The following is a 21,466-nucleotide window of genomic DNA, read 5'->3' as shown; positions in this document are numbered from 1 at the left end:
TTTACACTAAAACAAACTAATATTTTTCAAAAGATAGAATTCCATTTACATTTCCCTGAAGATTTTCTAAAATATTTAAACATATTATTTCAAGATAATGTTTCTAAATAGCTAATGATTGCTTCTTTTATCAACTGGCAACCATGCCAAAAATTTATAAGTCCCCAAGGATAGAAGAGATACCAGGTATATTTTGAGATGCCAAAATTTTATGAAATGTGAAGAATTCAGCCAAACATTCTAGAGTTTTCCCTGCTTGGTACATAAAAAGAGCTATCTGCAGGATCTCACTGGAACTTTTATTTGAATCGTGGAAATACATGTAGATACATCTATGGTCTTATTTCCTGCAGAGAATCTACAAGTGTCATAGCCCGATCAAGCAGTATTTCCAGACACATTGTGGAACAAACTTAAGATGAACTTTCCAGACTCCGGTGTCCCCTCACAAGAGGCTAAATCCTGCTTACCTATTCTACTGACAAACAGCAGGACACTGTAACTAGTATTTTAAAAGTCCTAGTTCCCTCATCAGCAGTGGATTCAGTCACCCCACACCTAGGCCTGCATCTTCCCAGACTTCTTACGACGTTCTGAAGTTTTCTCTGAGGAATGTTCTAAGCAGAGACAGTTACTGTGTGCCTCCTGCGCCATCTCTGTACCCAGGCAGTCAGAATCTGGCACAAAACCAGACAAGTGCTTGCCTGATCGGTCAGCTGATTCATCTGTCTGTCCATCCATGGGGCAGTGCAGGGTCTGGTCAGGTGGTGTAAACTGGACCTGAACTCACACTCCTATTGCCTCCAACTCTCGGAGTGCTGGGATCACAGATGCGCATCACCACGCTTGGCCTACAAGTGCTTTTTAGATCCCTGTACTTTATTTCCTAGTGGTGCTGGGCACAGAACCCAAGGCTTCCTGCATAGAAAGCTCAAGCTCTGCCACCAAGCATGTTACAACCCATATCCCAGCACAGATTCTTCTTCTTTTTTAAAAATCTGAAAAGAATCTCTCTGAAATGAGGGTGGGGACATACAACCAAGTATTTTCTAAACACTGTTGTACATAAATATACGACTCAGATTAAAAAGTGTGATTAGGTTAAATTTTTTACAAGTATGTGTATGAGAAGGGGAAGTATGTAGAAATAAAGGAAAACCAGACCTCTCTGTCTTATGTGAACTGTTTGGGTAGTTTTGCCTAGAACAAAAATGATAATTTGCATTGTTTGAAATGTTATCAAGTACCCAAATAATCTGAGCATGAAATTCCTGGAGCTCAACAGGTAAAATCAGATCTAAGATAATTTTTCATACTATGATTTCATTTTTCAAAACATCAAAAATACAGTATGTTACAATGTTTGTGCACCCCTTTACAGTCCAGACAGGTAAGATGTACCAGGAACATCAGTGTGACGGACCACATCATAAGATTTTAAAGCTGAATGACTCACTGGCCTATGGTGGCTTCTAGCTGAGAAATGGTCAGAAGCAGCCAGCCAAAGGGAGACACCCTCTGGTCGTTAAGTTTCCTTCCGCACTTCTAACATATTAAATGCACCAAGGTGACTTCAGTAATGTGATTTTTATCTTTGACTCCGAAGGGCCCTTTCTTGGGGCTCTCAGCACATTAATACAAGAAAGGGAAATTTGCCACAAGAAGTTGTTTTGCAATTTAGTACCACTAAGAAGTTCTAATTGATTCTGCATCAACACCCTAAAAATTAAGACGATCTTCAGTCTTGAGGGTGTTGTGTTTAAGATCCTGAACCAATCATCATGGTGCTGGCAAAGAAATACACCTGAGAGTCAATGGAACAGATCAGAAGATGCAAACACTACTACAAAGACACTCTGCTACCGTATATTAGACAAAGGGGCTAAACAAGTTCACTGGAAGGATAGCCTCTTTAATAAATGGTGTTGAAAAATTGGCATTCCACATGCCAAAGACTGAAAATAGACCCATGACTATCACCATGCACTAAATTAAAGTCAAATGGATTAAGGATCAAAATATTAAAACAGAAACACAAAACCCGCTGGAAGACAAAGTAGGCAAAAAACATTGAAAACATTGGGGTAGGGAGAGAATTCATGAATAAAACACAAACTGCACCAGAAACATTTCAAAGAATCAACAACTGGGATCTCATATTACTGAAAAGTTTTTGCGGGGCTGGGGATTTAGCTCAGCAGCATAAGTGCTTTGCAAGCGTGCGGTCGTGAGTTCGATCCCTGGTACCGATATAAAAAAAAAAAAAAAGTTTTGCACTTCAAAAGAAATCACCATCAAAGTGAAAAGAAAACCCACAGAATGGGAAAGAATTTTAGCCAACAATTCCTCAGACAAAGGACTTATATCCAGAACATATAAAAAGTTGAAAAACATCAAGCCCCCAAATAAAAAGACGCCCTCCAAAAATGGGCATGTGAGATGAACACACAGTTCTCAGATGAAGAAACAAATGGCAAATAAATATATGAAGAAAAGTTCACCACCAATGGTCATTCGAGAAATGCAAATTAAAACAGCATTGAGATTTCATCTCACCCTGGAAAGAATCGCTGCCATTAAGAAAACAACCGATAACAAATGTTGGGGAGGATGCAGGAAAAAGGAACTCTTCTCCACTGTTGGTGGGAGTGCAGACTGGTGCAACCACTATAGAAATCAGTATGGAGATTCCTCAAAAAACTAGGACTGGAAGTTCCATTCAATCCAGCTATTCCCCTCCTGGGTATTTTCTCAGAAAAACTGCAAAGATCATGTCACAGAGATATATGAGCACCCATGTTCACAGCAGCACAACTGTAATAGCTAAATCTTGAAAACTACCAAAATGCCCATCAACTGCAGAGTGGATGAAAAAATGTGGTATTTTTATACAATGGAATGCTATAAAAAGGATGATCTTGAGGCCTTTATAGGTAAATGGAGGCAATTTGAAAATATCCGCATTAGTGAAATAAACAAGACTCACATAAATAAATATCATACTGTCTCTCTAGTGTAAGAAACAATAAAAACTGACAGAATAATGGGATCCAAAAGGTATAATAAATACTGTGAAAACGAAAGGGCAGGAAAGTGCTCTAAAGAGCATGCAGGTATGTACAGTGTGTAAGATAGATGACCACATTACTGAATCTCTGTTGGAACATTGAACAGAAGGATTTACACTATCAATGTCTGAATGTCTAGCCACTATTTATGCTGTGATTTTGTAACTTTGGCAACTATTTTTAAAGACAACAATGAGAAATGAAACAACTAGCGATTCTATAATGATAATTTTTTTTAGATTTGGTATTGTTCTACACTTCTTTTCTGTTTTTCTATTTTCTTTAATATTCTTCTCTATATTTCAAAAAAAAGTGAACAATATGCAATATAACAACCATTGTTAAATTTCTTTCAATCTGTTTTGAAGACCTGTATTGTTATTGCTTTGAATCTGCTGTTGTTGTTTATGCCTTTTGCTTTCTGTTTTTCTTGTCTGACTTTTCTCTTCTTTAAATAAAAATAAAACATAAATAAATAAATAGCTTTACCTTGTTTGGGAAAAAAAAAAAAAAAGATCCTGAACAAACAAGCTCTTAGGTGAAATCGCAGGACTGTCTTTGACTTGTTTATAAGTAATGTACGTACCTTTCCTTTTATCTGAGCACTCCTCACAAAGAACACCAACAGAATTGGGGTTTGTTCAGCAATTGCGCCACATCTCTAAAAATTAAATTATTCAGTAAGTAAAGGTTTTTGATAAACAAGCAGACCAAGGTGAATATTTTCAATTAAGAAAGTTCACAATAATAATACAGTAGTGTATCATTACGACCAGGAAAGCCTAATAGTCAACCGCATTTTTTTAAGGCAAGGAAAAAAAAAAAAAGAAAAAGAAAAAAGAAAATAAGCGCAAGCTATGCCAAGCATTGATGAGTGCTGTCTTTGGCATTACAAGTGTAAAGTTTGTTTAAAAAGAAAAGGGAAAAATTAAACTAATGCTTCAACAATCGCAGAACAAGGTTTAAGACTGCAAAGAAAGAGGAAAAAAAGAAACACTATTCCTCTCCAATTATACTGCCAAGCATTCACAAGTGAGCTAGGGATCATAAGGTTAATTATACATTTAATAAGGTGTCAGGGAGATAACTGCTCGTTTCTTTATAAAAATTAAAATGTACAAAGCAAGTTCTCTTTAAAGTATAATTACCTACACTTATGCATACAAAAGGACTGATTTCAATCTCTCTATTTTATAAAAGGCTTTCACTGCAACAGACAGCCAGTGCTTGAGAAAGAGACAAAAGTTAAACTCAAAAAAAAAGTTTGTATGACAGACCAGATAAATCAAGTGTCTATCCAATCTTGGGTGCTATAGTCAAATCAAATATGGCAAGACAATATTTTAGTTTACACTCATCACAGGTGTCATTCTCTTAAGTTTCTAAAAGCACACTGTTCTTTCAAAGCTCTAAAACACTGTCAATACTAAAACGAGGAGTATAAAAAGAACTTTTGGGGGCACACGGAACATTTACATTATAAACTGATGCTTTCAGTATCTGTGAAGCAAGTGTTCTGTGCTAAAGCAAGAATAATCCTTTAATGTCTGACAAGCAGGCAAAGGATGAGCAGAGGGTTTATCATCCGGAACTTCAGCTGACTGATGGGACATAAGCAAACAGACTGCTGCTGCTGTAGCATTAACACTCAGCTGTCACCACGAGCTTTTGGGTTAGGCCACCAAGCCAGAGCCTGGCTATATCCTCGCCCAGCTACTACGCGCTCTCAAGATTATGACTGAGAATAAGTTCCAAGAGGAAATCAGGTGCCACTGTCCAGGAAAGCTGTCAGGAAGAATATGTCAAAGGTGCATAAACTGAATAAATACTGAATAAGCTGAATAAATGCTCTTCTGCATATGATGGGATATTTATATGCTTATATCTTATGTATACATGAAGATAAAACATGAATCACATTAAGACAGAATTCTTAACACTAAAGGCAGCAGGATACAACCATAAACTGTTCCTGAAATTCTTATTACAAACTGCATTTTCCTTTTAAAACAAACAAACAAAAAAAAAAAAGGGTGAGAGTTGGTAAATGAACCAAATCAAACAAGCAACTTCGCAATTAACTAGAATTCTTCTATGTCCAGACACAAAAACCAGTCCAATTTATACATTTTTATACAACCTTGCTAACCCAGAAGAAACATTTCAGGCCCCTTCTTTAAAAAATGGTTTGGATCTCACTGTCAGTCAAGATGGACTTTACAATCAAAACCGGAACTCGAGCAAATGGGTACAGTTTTACCTTCTCTATCTTCTGCTTAAGCTATAGTGTAGCTGGTAGAAATGTAAGTGAATATAATACTATTTACTATCAAAACCTGGTCTCAGGCCTCAGTGTGACACAGGGAGTCTACACAAACACAACCGCTGGTAGGATCACGGCGACTGTTTGACTGCCGCCTGCTGGGAAGGGGCTCCGGCGGCGCCTGTTTGTGTACACTGCCAGTGGCAGCTCGAGCGCCTACCGCTCTGCGCAATTGGTGCAGCTTTATGTTTCTTACTGTTCAAATGGTGTGAATGCAGTTGTCTTCTTCCCTGAAGATTGCTTATTTAACTGAAAGTGCGGGCCACAGAGACCTGCATTTGTCATTTAATGTGTCTGTGACACACAAGTGAATAGAAAGCAAAATTAATGTCGAGTATTCAGTGAGAAGCTGTACTTGAAAAGCAAACACTTTCTACATTTTATTTGTAAATCGTGTTGCCATAGTGATGCACACTATTTACAGTATTTGAGAAATTAACATAGAAAAATCAAAGGAACTGTTTTGCACTGCCTACCTGCATGGAAGCATTTGTTTTTAAATCATTTCAGCAAAATTCATCTTCCCCACTCTCGACCCCTTCTTAAATTGTAAGGACATTTCTTGTCCTATTTAGCATCTTTAAAACTGGCAAACTACAGCCTAAAATCCAGTTTCTTGCTATGCAATCTTGATTCACACTCAATTCAAATGGCCTAGCAATATTGCACCTTATTTCTGGAGTTGCACACTCAAGCATGTCTAGTAATTTTTCAGCTGCTTTTCACTAGTGACAAGTGCCACTGTGCTGAGTCCTTACCTGTAGAAGAGCTCTGGCATCATCCACTTTGCCTGAATTCACAAGCTGGAGGAAAAGATCAGTGACTGGTTTGTAAACTGCAAACTGATTGGCCAATCTTTCTGCCATGATGCTTACTGGAAAATGTCAGGTAAGAAAAACCTTTTGTTAAAACAGTGGTATGATTTACCCATCAAAGAAATTTGGTCTAGTTTAACCAGAGAACAAATATATTTCTGTGCTCTTTAACTAAACAACCAGCTTACATTTTTCGACTGCTGTTTCCATCTGCTCCTCCATTACTTTCCTAAATAAGTATGACAAGCCAAAGTACTGGGGTTCTATGGTTTTGTCCACTGAAGTAAGCATATTTTCAATGTTTTCGATGGCAACATCTATGTTGTTGCTAAAAAAGGAGGCAAAATAAATTATTTTAAAAATGTTTTTATATTTATATTATAGCCAGTTTCAGTATAAGAGCTTACTTTTTGATCCACTGATACACATATTTTAGGAACAAGAGGAATATATTTATAATTAATACGACTAAGAAAAAGTATAATAATTAAATCATATTCTAGTGGCAAAAGCAATCATTGAGCAATTCACACTATAGTAGTTGTTTATCTTAGTTGAAACAGCTGTTTATTTTAAAATACTGCTCTAGAGATAAGAACAAAGTTATATATATAAACATTAATCAAGGTAACTTCATCTGAAATGTTTGATTTTGCAGCTCTGTGGAAGTGACATGCTAATCTGTGTAAGTGTTATAATTTTGGCTTTATAATCTACAATTGTTCTCTACTGTATAAGGCAAAGGTAATATATTACATCTTTTAAAGTTGGTAATGTCTCTTACCCAGTCACATAAATTTCTTTCTGTAAGCTAGTATATATTTAGGAAAAACAAAATTCTCAGAAATCAGTATCTTTATGCTAAAAAAAAAATCAATTGTATAGCTACTAAGCAAATCATGAAAAATATTTCATACAATTTTAGTTAAGGAAATTAAAAACTGGTGTTTTAGCCAGGGATTTAGCTCAGCAGCATAACTGCCTGCCAGGCAAATGTGAGGTCACAAGTTCGATCCCTGGTACAAAAAAAAAATTGGTATTTTATAGCTATGATACTCTACATTCAAATAATTGATTTTATGCTTAGTGTATCAAAATAAGAATTCTCTAACTAAAAATGAGTATCAATACACTGTTCTTATGGATTTCAATTCCTTTTTAAGTAGTGAATACAAACACGTTCTTCATGTCATGTAAGAAATTTTTACAGTATATAGTTTTGCAAAATTCATTCAGCCTTCCACTGGAATGTTCTTAATTTTCTAACTTAAAAGAATTCCATCTTCTTATTAAAAAGAAAGTCTGATGTTCTATTTAAGGAAATAATTTTAAAGGGTAAAAACAAACAAAACGTAACTACTTGGGGCTCAAAGAAATAGGAATAAACAAAAAATCCTGCAAACACCAAACACACCTGATAAGATTAAAAAGAACATCTTTCCTCCAAAAGCATTATTAGAGTGTCAATTCCATGTTATCCCTATGATTCTTGAACTTGAGCAAAGGGAGGTTAACAACAAGCACAGAAAAAAATCAAGTCCTGTTTACTTGTACAATGATGATTCCCAATAAGGAATCTAGGGATGATGGTAAAGAAATCAAGCCTCCTTCTTATAGGTGTGTGTACTGAGATGGTGGGTGGATGAGGAATATGGAAATGATTTTTAGTGAGTGCTGGGAATGGAACCAAGGGGCCTTATGCATACTACATACATGCTCTACGTGCATGTAGCTATATGCCTAACCCTAGAAATGCACAACCTTGACAAGTTTGCTGGGTCCTCTATATCACAACATGTTAGTAGGTATCACTCTCAAATACTGCTGACAAATGAAATCATTTTCACCTTTGTGAACAGGATTTTTGACAAGAGGCATGGCATGCATATATACATTCACATACACAAGTATGTATACATGCACATACCAAGAAAAGTTAGCAACTGTCAAATTTTATGAATCTGATGTTTATTCTAAGATTTAATCTAAATATAAAATATATTCTCAACATATTAATTATTCATAATAGAAAATAATCAAAAATGAAATCTCCTAGGTTGACATGGTTTCCAAAGGCATAAAAAAAGTTTTAGAAGGTGTTATTTGACATAGTGTTCATTCAGAAAAACTTGACAATACTTACTTCTTTATTTGCGCCAAGGCAATGTTATTAATGAAAATCATATTTGAGAGCACAATTGAGTCACGTCCGCTGACCATCTTCTGAACTGCTTCTATACTTTGTACATCACCCTTAGAGGCAAACGCTTGGGTAAGGCGGGTCACTGATAACCTAGAAGGAACCTGGTCCAGATCCAAGACTGTTTTTAGAGTGGCTAGAGCCTCTAAAATAAAAGAGCAAAGGGTACAGTTTTCCTTATTTAATTCATATTGACTTTAATGCATTTTGAAAAGCAGCTTTTAAATCTGAGCACCAAGCGGTTATATACAAAGTTATAAATAATTTATTCCAGATTACAGAAAATATTAATACTTCATAAGAAACTTTTAAAAAAGTATTTGATTATCTATAAAGTATTTGAGATCACAGAAACTTATGACATAAAGAAAACCTACAGTGTGACTGGCAATCTGAGTTCCATTCAGGTATATCATTTTTTTCATGATTAATTTCAATGTTGATAGATTCATAAGTATAAATAAGGAAGAATTTAAAAAAATTAAAGCTTCCAAAAATATGTAACTTTTAGCTAGACTCATACCTTCTCAAATTTTATTAACTCAAAGATTACATGATTACTTAAAAACAAAAAACTTTTAATATCTCAAAACCTTTTTTCTTCCCCAGGAAATATGGTCTAAATAGAATTTACCACTGTGGAGTAGCCAAACTGGAAAATTCAATTTTCACATTAATAGATTTATGTTAAAAGGCACATCACAGTTATTTTCTTGTATTCAGTCTTTAAAGAAAATAAAGCTTACTCAATTCTTTTCACTATAGTACAATGGTATTTTGCTTACTTAATCACAATTGTAAGTACTTGATTATGAATAAATATGGAATACCCTTCTGATTTTAGGTTCATCTACAAAGGTAATGGAATCCTTATGTTGAACATGAGTAGCAGATCGGAGGGGGGTGGAATAATACTTGGCATAACAATCGCCGTACTAGCTCCACCAAAGAAAACTTCACAATTAAAGCAGTATAACCTAGACAAAACTAAGACTCTCAAAACAGCTTTCTGAATAACAGCTTATCTTTCACAGAAAAATGAGAAAGGGTAATAATTAAAGTCTATAAAAATATAGTAAATAAAAGACATGATGAATTTAATGTTTCTTACTGAATAAACTATTACTCCAAATCTATAAATAATATAAGCCAGCAATTCTCATTTAGGGCACATAGGTCATTTTAAAAAGCATATTCGATAAAATTTTATAAATACATATTCAAATAGGAAATAAAAGTTTTTATACTATTTTAAAAATATGATCTACAGAAAATAAGCTTGATAATGTCTGGCTAACTTCGTCAGACAAAGATAAAATATTTTTAGTACTTTGAGTACTCATGTTAGGGAAAATCTTTCTACCCACCAATGGATCAAAATAACAAAAATACAACAATGGTAACTGGAATTTATTGTGTATTTTATTGTATTTGTTGAGCATTTATTAAATACCAGACATAGTATTACAAATCTACACTCAAAACCAACTTACTGAGGTAAGCACTGATTTTTACAGATGAGAAACCAGGGCAGGAAGTTACTACTTTCCTGAGGTCAAAGTCACACTGCTAGATATCAACCTCAGTCCAACTATCCCAGAGGCTGCATCTATGGGTACATGAGAGTGGAGAGGCAAGCAGAATAGATCATTTCTGTCATCGAGAGGGAGCATGAAAACTTGTGACCTAAATCATATTCTTTTTTTTTTTTGGTCTTTTTCCTTTTTATCGGTACCAGGGATCGAACTCACGACTGCCTGCTTGCAAGGCAGGCGCTTATGCCGCTGAGCTAAATCCCCAGCCCCTAAATCATATTCTTAAGCAGAATTTGTCATTTTAGCTAATGACCTTAAAGACATACACACTCACAAACACACAGTCTTTTCTCACTATCACCCAATTTCAACATTTACTCAGTAACTCACAGAAACTAAGAATACTGCAAAGCTGCTTTGTATACATGTACTATTCATATTTCACCACAGCATGTTTAAAAAGCTCACTGAGATATATTTGATTTTGTTGTTTTCTAACTGCCTTTGATGGGATTGATTAAAAGACACCTGAACGACAGAAGAGCAGAAGAATGAAAGGCAATCATAAAGCTTAGGAACTTTCACCTCATGGAGCAAAATGTATAAAGGAGCACAAAACAACAGCATTCTCATTCTTGCTGATGACTTGAGCAAATGTGTGATTCAGTCTGTGGCAAGATTGGACACCAGGGCTTGGGGTGGGAGGCTACAGAGGAAACACTGTGCTCCCCACTTCTGCTGTTGGGCAACAATCCATTCAAGCTACACAGTGGAGAAAAGCAGATGAGAAACTACATTTGTGCACTTTCTTACAAAGTGCACTGACATACAAGTAGAGGGTAGTAATCAAAATAAAACACAGGTGAGATGAACCTCTGGAATTAAAATTAAAAAGTGCTTTGTTCTTTTTATTTATAGAAACATAAGCTATTTAGCACAATAAGCTAATTTATGAGTACCAAATTTAACTGTTTTGTGTCTTAAAATTATCACCTCTGCATGAAAAATAAGCCTAACAAAGTCTTTTCTATTAGAAATATAAGCTTTTTAAAGTTTTAGGAACAAGCCCCATGCCGTTCAATTTATGATTCAGGGCTGTCCAAAGAGATGTCTAGACAGGTCAGCCTTGTCTGAGGAACGACAAGGTTGAGACGTGGCAAAGGGTGAAATCAGCACTTACGTGTTCAGTTCTGGTTAGTTACAGAGACAGCTAAGGACCAGCACACCTAGGTATTACAAGCAACACCAAGGCTGCACAATTAGTACAATTTTCTCTTAGCGATGTGAAATTATTTTATAAACATGCAAGCAAGGAAAAACATTACAGACGGGAAGAAACTAAGTAACAGATTTAAGCATTAAAGAGCTTTTCCTCCAGCCATATACTAAATGGGTTCTGTTGTATTAGCAAAACCGTGGTGTTAACTGTACTGGTTAAAATTCAAACATGAAAATGTGAAAAGCTTCTTACCTAAAGAGTTATTATTGTTCCCCTTGGGAACTCATTCACAAGACCTCCAGATCCAACTCCACCCCACTAGGCAAACCCATAAACGGCCTTTGCCAAACCACCAAGCCCCATCCCAACCCTCCCAAAGTCACCTCTGCATAATTCTGGCGCTGCCCTCTTAAGCATTTAAAAACTCTAAACTGTATTTTACTGCTGTTGGTATTATGAACTATTAAAAAAGTATTAGATTAAGTTTTAAAAATCAATATTATAATCATTTGGTGCACAATCCCACATATTTAACACTCAATTTAACACATTTGCTATCTCACACACAACCAACACAATATGTGAGAAACAACTGCTGGGAATTGTTTCAGATGTTCGAAAGTATGTTAATTTCCAAAGCAAAATGACTTGTACTGTGAATTTTAACGCACTTGAAAGCCTGTACTTTTTCTCCTCTTGGAACACAAATTTTGCATGTCTGAAGAGCTGTGATTCATCTTAAGAAAACCCATCTTGTGTTAAATGGAATGGAAACTGGACTAAGTGGTCAAATGACAAGTACATTCATATTCAAGCTGTATTATAAATGCATGTACAGTAATTTACGTCTCTCAGCTACCACAAAAGGCTCTTGATAAGCAGGTAATTTGCTAAATGGACTCCTTTATCCAAGTATTCGAAGGGCGTTACAAGAAAAATCTGCAGAGGCATTAATGTGACGTAAAGGTCAAGCATTGTGACATACCTTTCAAATAATCCCGCCTAACTTGCGCTATGATGAGGATGCTGTTGGCAGCATCGTTCAGTGTGAAGCCCTTGATGTGGGTCTCAGCGCTAAAAGAAGCAGACATTTAGAAAGGAATTACTGACATGCTTCTGATACGATAATAAATGGTTGAGCACCAAGGTGAAATTATAAAAACTACTGTTCGTATGTTAAAAATATTGCTGCAAAATATCGACCTGGAGACAGCTTTTGTGTTATCCTGTCAATGGTTATAGAAGGATAATTTTTTTTTGCATTCTGACAGATGACAAAGTTGGAAATGAGCAACAAAAGAAACAAAGTACAAGATTTTTTTTAAACAATCGGTTCAGATTCTTGAATGCTGACATATTAGATGACTAAAATAACTGCATGCCCTGCATTGTTCGGCTGTATCCTAAGTGGGATACTTTTTCCCTTTTTTCTATGTTCACTGTAATTATAAAATGTAAAACTATTCTTCCAGCAACAAAAATGAGCATTTATTTTCAGCACTGTATATTTTAAATATAAACTAAAGCATATTACTAACCAACATGTCATTTTGTTGATTAATTTTCAACTTTCTGTCATCTAGATACATATAGTTTTTAAAGCATTTAAACATACTAGTGGAACTAAAACCATTAAATTAAAATTTAAAATCTTCATATAACAATCTTATCCCAGCTTTATATCTGAAACAAAACTCCTTATTTTTAAAAACTCAACAGTAAAAAACTGCTTTACTTTGACTAGAACCTACAGGATTAAAAACAAACCCACAACCTAACAGCCAGATATTATTTCTGTTTGCACAGCTCTTGTGATGAAATTTCAGCATCCTTAATGCACTGAGGGTTCATCTCCCGATCAAGAAATCTCCAAAGGTCAAAATGAGCAAAAGCAATTGCTGCCATTTGCCTTATCAAAGCTCAGGGATGACCGACCGCACCAACATGAGCCTACACCGTGAGCAGATTGCCAGAAAGCAGGTCGCTGCCACACCGCTCCCATCAGTCCTAGGAAAATCCTCCAAAGACACCACAACACACTCATCCTCTCTATCACTTTCAGCCTCAAAGGTTCACCCTGTGGCCCCTGCATGCAGGCTTTTCCTAGATCGCTGACCAATCCTCTTAATCCTACCAAAGTACCCATTGCTCAGTTTGACTTTTTTCCCTGTGTCCCATCTGTCAAAGGTTTTAAGTCGATAACTCACATGAGACTATACAGTGCATAAAATAAAGGATTTTCTTTCTTAAACTGTAGCATGGTTAAGTAAGTTAGACACTACTAAAAGCTCACTTTTCATATCAATATTACACATTTACTTAAAAATACTACCTAAAATTCTAAAACAGGGTAATAAAATTGAGACTGTGATCTACAAATCTTTCAAAACCCCATACATGTGATACTTTACTTTTATCAGTAATCTCTTCCTATCTCAAGAAGCTACCTATTCATTACAAATATGAAAGCAGAGATAAATACCAGGAAGCAAAAACTCTCAAATCTTATAAATGTAGAAACAGACCAATCAAAATACAATCCAAACTAGCAAGAAGCGAAAAACTACCAAAAGTTACTGACAGACTTCTGCACTGGAATCACTTATATAATAAAAGAAATTATATATTCTTTATCTGAACTGCCTACTAGGCAAGGTCACTAGGTACATAATGGCTATATGGCGACTGTGACAGAGGAGCAGAATAGTATAATCAAATCATATTTAATTTTAAGTAATTTAAACAGTCACATATGGCTAGTGACTACTACATTCAACAGCATACTATTCAAACGTTTTTCTGAGGCTAGCCAAAAAGGAAAAAAAAATACAGGGTGTGGAAAGATTATTAATCTTTTAACTTATAATTAACTGCAAAAAATTAATCTACCTTAGCCAAAAGAGAGTATTACAAATAACATTAGCCATTTCAGAGTAATGAATGGACTACAGATTGTGCTTATATCACAAGTGCATGGGATATGAGTCAGTGTTCAGAATCTATACTACACTGGAGAACATTTCTAGATAGACTGAAATAGCAGCTAGCAGGGAAAATGATGAACCACTCTCAAACGATAAAGCAGGGCTACGTATGATTCTCAGCCATAGCTCAGCGGCACACCACCTGCTCGGCAAGCCTGGCAAGCACAAGGTCTTCAGTTCGATTCCCAGCACCCCTCAAGAAGTTTACTTATCAAAGATTTAAAATAATAATTCACTTTTCTTACTTCTCTTTAAGTAGTTTACTTTCCTTAAACAGTTCGTTGTAAGTAAACATCTATTTTAAAAAAGTAAAGATGAAAACTAACAATGAAAGAAAGTTGGCTTCTAAAAATTTTCAAGGCAGCTGTTAACTATTATTTCTGAGGTTTCATTATTTGTTTGGAAGGTCAATAACCTTATCAGTAAAACTGAAGAAATCTCATTAGAAGTTAAGTGCATCGGTAACACATTATAGAGAGTCAAAACCAAAGATGGCATTTAAAAAATTTATAGGAAATTAAGACTGCTCTTAGGATTGATCAAGAGGCATTACACAGATAATTGTAACAATAGACTGCTGTTCATGGATGGTATAAGGGCTCCAAAATAGTACTAGTGGCTACCACTTCTTGCTATATAGAGTCACTGATATGGTTACCTGGCTACTTCTTTTTTACTCTGTTCACTAATACAGAGCTGGAAGGGAAAGAGATGACCTGGTCTAGAATTGGTCATGAACTATGAAATGAATCTTGAGATACATGACATACCTCCAGTAATACAATTAATTGGATAAATGGAACTTGAACTTGCCACTTCTGAGCTCCTGATCCAGGGTTATTTTAAAATTTATTCCATATAGATTTAACTTGAGTTACAATTCACATAGGTAGATATATTTTAGTGACTCAAGAAAAGGGACATACATCCAACTACACAGCTACATGGGGAAGGAAGGCAGTTCTATTATAAACTGGATAGGATAACACAGCCCCCCCCCCAAAGTTTTTAGTTATACAAAAAGTCTTGGTTTATATGTAGAATCTAAAAAGTGAAACTCAGAAGCAGAGAGCAGAATGATGGCTGCCAAGGGCTGGCTAGAGGGAAATGGGGACATAATTAAAGGAAGGGCACAAAATTTTTATGCCAGATTATGTTCTGGAGCTATACACAAAACGGTGCCCATAGTTAACAGTGCTACAGAATATACTTAAAACTGCTACGAGGAACATGCTCTTACGTGCACGTAGGCACACACACTCACACACTCGCGCACACGCACACACACACACACAATTATAGACAAAGTTGGGGGAAAGTAGGAGGTGACAGACATGTTTATGGCTTTGATGTTTCTATGCATGTGTATTTACCCCAGCTCACTGAGATGTACACACTAAATACACACATCTTTTTTAGGTCAATCATACCTCAAAAAAGTTTTGTGAAACTCTAAAGGAGGGAAGGAAAGAAATTAAATTTAGATTTTATAGGTTGTGGATATAAGGGGAAATAGGCCATGCTTATCACAATATTCTAGATCAACATCTTTCAATACCCCTCCCAAGAAAAGAAAGATCAAGACCCACAGAAGGCTACACAAAGAAATGTTTTATACTACATTTTATATTGTCTACCTTCCAAATCACCACTGGTTATTTCAGAACATCATTTATTATTATGGGATAGTTTCATAGTAATTTTTTGAGAAAAGTAATCTTAGAAGACAGACCAGACCCTTAGTGGTTATAGATGACAGGACACTGTTAAATGTAAGTTTCCAGGTCACTGACCACATACTGTAGAGATTCATAACTTAACAAGCAAATGATTAAATCATACTGTAGAGATTCATAACTTAACAAGCAAATGAGTAAATACACAAATGAGGCACTCAGTACATTAAATACTCAAGTAGTTCTAATGTGACTGTTTCAGACATTCAGACAATTCAAGACCACATCCACCGAGACAAATGCTGTCTCCCTGACAAGTGGGGGAGAGAGGATCACGCTAGAACTACAACTCAGTAAGCCCTATGGTGTATAACTTTCTAGTGACCTGAAAAATGGCATGCACCCTATTTTTGTTTGAGATTCTAGGCCAAAAATTGGCTGAGATTATTTCAAAATTCACAGTATATCAGGAAAACATTGAACTTTTTCATCAGAAATAAAGCTACTGGGGCCAGAGGTCTAACTCACCGGCGTAAGTGCCAGCTTGGCAAATGCGAGGTGGTAAATTCAATCCCCAGTACCAGAAAGCAAGCAAGCAAGCAAGCTACTGACCCTTAACAAGACATGTCTATGTCCCAAAGCAGGTGTCCCAAGCTCTTTCTTTTTAGGCCATTTTTGTTTAATAACTCACTGTAACTAGAGGTAAGATGACAGAGGCAGACAACAGACACCAAGAAGGAACTCTGACTCCTGTTTGCATTAATAAAGTATCTTAAGCTAGGGCAATGGTGGCAAACGTCTCAGAGATGAGTGCCCAAACTATAACCCCAAGCCCACTTATTTATCACAAAGTGCCAACAATGCAATTAAACCTGAATATTAAGGTTTTAGTTTAGAAAAAGCAACTCATATATAAAGTCTTCTGACTTAAAAAGAAAAAACAAGCAACATGCATGCCACAGGTTTGCCACCACTGATTAGCCCAAGACACAAAAACCACTATCATCACCACCCAGATTTAAAAAAAAAAACCAAAACCAAAACCAAAAAACTCAAAACTGAACAAGACAAAAAAGGGAAAAAAGGCATATAAAGTGTGTTGAATATCTATGATTCTCTACCTTATTCTCAATATCTTTAAGACATTTTCAGAAATAATATTATGAACTCATCATAAGAAAGAAAAACTGAAGCTCAGAGATAGTAAGTAGTTTTCCCAAGCTCAAAGTGCTTTCAAGTAAGTAAGATTCAAACCTTTGTCTAAGTCCAAAACCTTTGGTGTCTTTTTTATATAAGACTGCTCCATCATACAATATACATGGAGCTAGTTGTCAAATAAGAAGTACGTAACAAAATTTTTGCTTTTCTGTATGTGAATATCTAAAATGAATTCTAATAAAATGTATACAACTTTATAAAGCCAGTGACAGCTAATTTCCTTAGGTTTTAAATAAAATTCCTAAGTGACTTAACCTAAAATACAATTTTTATGGGCAGCTGAGGCTAATCAGTTGCCACTATACCAATCCCTCTAAAAGCCCCAATGGTAGCTGATATTTAAGGTGGAAGGTAAAAGTGGGCCAGCACTTACGCATTTTTCACTTGCATTGCTTCTGTGAAACTGTCCTTCAACAACAGTAATTTTATTAGAGTTCTGTAAGTGTCACTGTTGAAGATAATGTTTTGCTCTTGTGCTTTCAGGAAAATATTATATGCATCTATGAGAAAACAAAAAATAAGACAGCATTATTCTGAAATGACAAAAAGGGAGGGAGAAACATCCCTAAACTAAATCCTTAAATTCATAATTTTTGTTTCTTTTACATACACATCCACCATTGTCACTCTACAGACATATACTAACTGAGCAAGCTAACATCATTCCTCAAAAATCAGTTTTGGAAACCACTACTTCATCAAAATGGACAGTACCTAAAACTATTTTCCTTTTAAAATTATTTTTCATACTACCTTTCTTAACAAATTATGTTCATGCCAATAAAAATGAGAAATAGCTCTTTTAAATTTATCAAAAGATGCCAGTTTCAAAATAAATAGCAAAATGTATTAAAGTCCAAATAAACCAGAGGTATAATTTAGATTGAGGGGAGCAAAAGATTCATTTTAAAGCAATCTTTAATCTATAAGTGGGTGGTTTCAATGGTTAACATTTCAACACAATAGCATTAAAGTGAATATAACCTATAATTCTAAAATTAGAAGATCAAATTATTTGGCTACGACAGGACTTATACAAAAACATACAATTTTCAAATATACAGATATCTAACAAGTAAACTAGGCAACATTTGTTTGACTGATTAACAGTTTTATTTCACTTGTTCACAATAACTGTCAGTGAATGAAAAGATGTTACCAAAAGAGAAGTAACTACACTTTTCAGTCACTTACTTTTCTGAAATAAAATTGCTTGGCTACAAACAGCCATCTGGAACTACAATCCAATCTCCTGTTTGGATAAACACATCATAACAGAGACAGAGCATAACAAAACCACCATGTACAGCCTTCTATTACATAAGGCTCAATGTAAGAAGAACAGAACACGTCAGTAGGAATGGACATGATACTGATGTTCAGAAAAACATTCTATACTATTTAGAGGTTTCTAAACAGGCATTGTTATGCTTGTATGGGTGAATTAGGTGAGTCTGCATTATTCTCTCAACTAAACAAAGTGGCAATATTAAAAACTTATTTATCTCTTCTAGTCAAATTGGGAGGAAAAGAGAGACAAGATATGACAATGATGGTTATCTCCATCATAATGAAGGAGAACAGTTTGGGGAAGTGAACAGCAATTTTGGTATAGTTAATCAAGTTTAAGATGTCCAAAGAACAATCCGTTGTAGCACTGAATTACCAAGTGCCTTGAAACAGGTTTATTTGTTTGTTTTTTTGATATCAGAAATTGAATTCAGAGCCTTGTGCATGCCAGGCAAGCACTTGTGCCACTGAGCTATACCCTTGTCCCTAGGTTTTTGTTTGTTAACACCTGTTTGTTCTAGGGCACTGGCAAAGAAAAAAAAATAAAAATAAAATAAAAACACACATATAAGACAGAATTCTATCATTACCATCTCTTAATTTTTGTGCCAGTATGAATCTGTCACAAGTTTAAAATAAAGTCACAACATAATTTTGCTCAACAGTTATATAGTCACACCACATGACTGCAAAATATTGTCATTCAGTACAATGTATACACTGGCCTTTCTCTTTCTCTTTCTTGCTACTTTGACTGTTAGTAAACTCACAAGTTTTCTACCTTGCCTTCCAGACTGATTTTGGTGGGATATGGGGATACATCACTGCACTCAATTCATTTATTTTTTAAAGACTGGTTAAAAGACTTAGTGTAGCCAGATAAGATAGTGCATGCCTGTAATCCTAGTACTTGAGGCAGGAGGATCACTATGAGTTTGAAGCCAGTTTGGGCTACAGAGTGAATTCAAAGCCAGCCTGAACTACATAGTGAGACTATTTTTTAAAAAAAATTAATTTCATTATTGTTTATATTCCAATAACCACATGTAACACACTGAATGAGGATATTTAATAAGTAGTATTTTTATATTTAAAATTAATAAATCCAGAAACTCTTACTAGTTATTTTCTAAGATTGTGGCGTTCACTTTAAATTGGTGAGATGCCTTTTGCTTTAATTTTCCTAACACTCACATTTAGTGTGTTTTTCATGTGTCTGACACATACATCTTTACTTTCTTTCTTTCTTTTTTTTTTTTTTTTTTTACATCTTTACTTTCTTAATAGTTAAAGTTTAAACTACTTACAATAGTGGTAGAGATATCTTGAGAAAGTTTATAGAAAGGAAAAAAAAATCAAGAAAAATACCTCTAACCTTGAGACAGTGCTTATCCACTTTAACACAAACACTAATATAATGGTTAATTCCCTAATCACTTTGTCACTTTAAAATAAATGTTACAATATTTGACCCCAAAACTGGGATCATATTATTTTCAAAGTATAGTCTTGTCCCATGTAATATTTCAGATAATGTTGCTAGCCTCAGAGTACAGTGTCTTGTGACATACCCTTCTTACGGTAAAGCTACTTGTGTGCATAGTGATGAAATCAACCAATGTCACATTTCTTAGAATTTCTATTATTAAAGAACATGTGACTCTATAAGTCCTGCTTTTAAAAGAAACCTTATGCTAATAGGTTTTATTAAGAAAAACTCAAATGTAAAGTGCTGGAGACTGAACCCTGGGTCTTCACACTGAGCTACATTCCCAGCTTATTTTGTATTTTTTACTCTCTGTGAGGCCCACTTGTCAAGGCTAGACTTGCATTCTTCCTGCCTCAGCCACTCAGAGGACTGGGGTTATAGGCATGAGCCACCACACCCAGCTGCTTCCTTTGTTTTTCATGGCTTAAGAATTTAAAAATCTAGGAGAAATCTTAATGTTTTTTCATTCACCAATACTTCGCACTGGTCCCAAAATTTAAAGTTACTGTCCTATAGATCCTAACACCATTATTATTGCTAAAAAAATTGTTGTACCTTGGAATAACTGATGCCATCTTGAGCCATGCATTTAACTAGTGTCCTGTATTTGACCCAGGAGAATGAAAAATTACTCAGGGTACAAGTCCCATGAGAACTGTACCCACAAGAGAAAAATTAACCTGCTCAACAAAGAAGCAGAATACAGCTGTCAACCAAAAATTTCTGAAACAGGGGTCTCTACGTGAGTCTTGCTGAGCTCAGCTAATTAAACCCCAAATTTATCAATTAGGCTGCTTGAATTCCTGACTTAACAAACCCACTTCAAAGATGAGTAAATCTGTAGTAACACTCAACCTAATATCTACATTTTCCCAATTGTGCTAAGATATCTTGTAACTTTAATGTTAAATACAGGTGTGTGAAATTTCTCCCAGAGCACCACTGGCGTACTGGGCTAACACCCAACGCTGCTGTTAGAAACAAGGCCCAGTGAGAGGCTCACCTCGGTTCTTCCGCTGGCGACAGGCTTTCAGCAGCTCTTTCTCAATCAGAGGGTTCACAGGTGCCAGTGACGAAACTGGGGTATCTGTGCTGTCTTCATACCACAACTTTAAAACAAAATTATCCAATTAAACAAAAACTGCTGGGGCTGGGGATTTAGCTCAGTGGCATAAGCACCTGCCTTGCAAGCAGGCGGTCGTGAGTTCGATCCCTGGTACCGAAAAAAGTTAAAAAACAAAAACTGCTAAACATGGTGATTTCTTCCAGTATAAAAGTGGGTTGATCTGGGACCTAAAGACACACTACCACAAAATCTGTTACACTCATGCTGAAATTAAATTACCTCTGGAACATCAAAAGGAACTTCTTGATTACTGTCTTTAAGGATTTCCGCTAACAATCTTAATGTCTTCTCACGAGGAATAATATTTTCTTCCTGCATTTTATTCCAGACAGTATCAGCGCTTTGCCAGTCACCATTTTTTTCTGCAGAATTTGATTAAACAAATTAATAAAGTTAAACAGAATTCCTGACATTTTACTTTTTCTTATTTGACGCTGCAAAAAGCATTACGCCAAATACTGCCTTCAGGGGAGAAACCAAAAGTGAGTACCGCCCAAAAGTGAGGAAGAGACTATTCTGTATA

At 35.5% G+C, this 21,466-nt stretch overlaps 1 protein-coding gene across 1 annotated transcript in view; it reads right to left on the bottom strand.

Annotated features, from left to right (window-relative positions):
• Lrpprc (leucine rich pentatricopeptide repeat containing) overlaps window positions 1-21,466 on the bottom strand; it is a 98,228-nt gene that overhangs the window by 2,910 nt on the left and 73,852 nt on the right. Inside the window, exons 28-35 of the mRNA XM_003473055.5 lie at window positions 21,163-21,305; window positions 20,821-20,926; window positions 17,412-17,538; window positions 12,146-12,234; window positions 8,350-8,551; window positions 6,395-6,534; window positions 6,150-6,265; window positions 3,655-3,729 (exon numbers count right to left, since the gene is read on the bottom strand). Coding sequence (XP_003473103.2) covers window positions 3,655-3,729; window positions 6,150-6,265; window positions 6,395-6,534; window positions 8,350-8,551; window positions 12,146-12,234; window positions 17,412-17,538; window positions 20,821-20,926; window positions 21,163-21,305 — 998 coding nt within the window. The remainder of the gene's footprint in view (window positions 1-3,654; window positions 3,730-6,149; window positions 6,266-6,394; window positions 6,535-8,349; window positions 8,552-12,145; window positions 12,235-17,411; window positions 17,539-20,820; window positions 20,927-21,162; window positions 21,306-21,466) is intronic.

The sequence above is a fragment of the Cavia porcellus genome, unplaced genomic scaffold, assembly GCF_034190915.1.
Source record: "Cavia porcellus strain 051 isolate PalLab524CR breed Dunkin Hartley unplaced genomic scaffold, mCavPor4.1 scaffold_1, whole genome shotgun sequence".
Classification (NCBI taxonomy): domain Eukaryota; kingdom Metazoa; phylum Chordata; class Mammalia; order Rodentia; family Caviidae; genus Cavia; species Cavia porcellus.
This window is presented reverse-complemented; position numbering and strand designations above follow the sequence as displayed.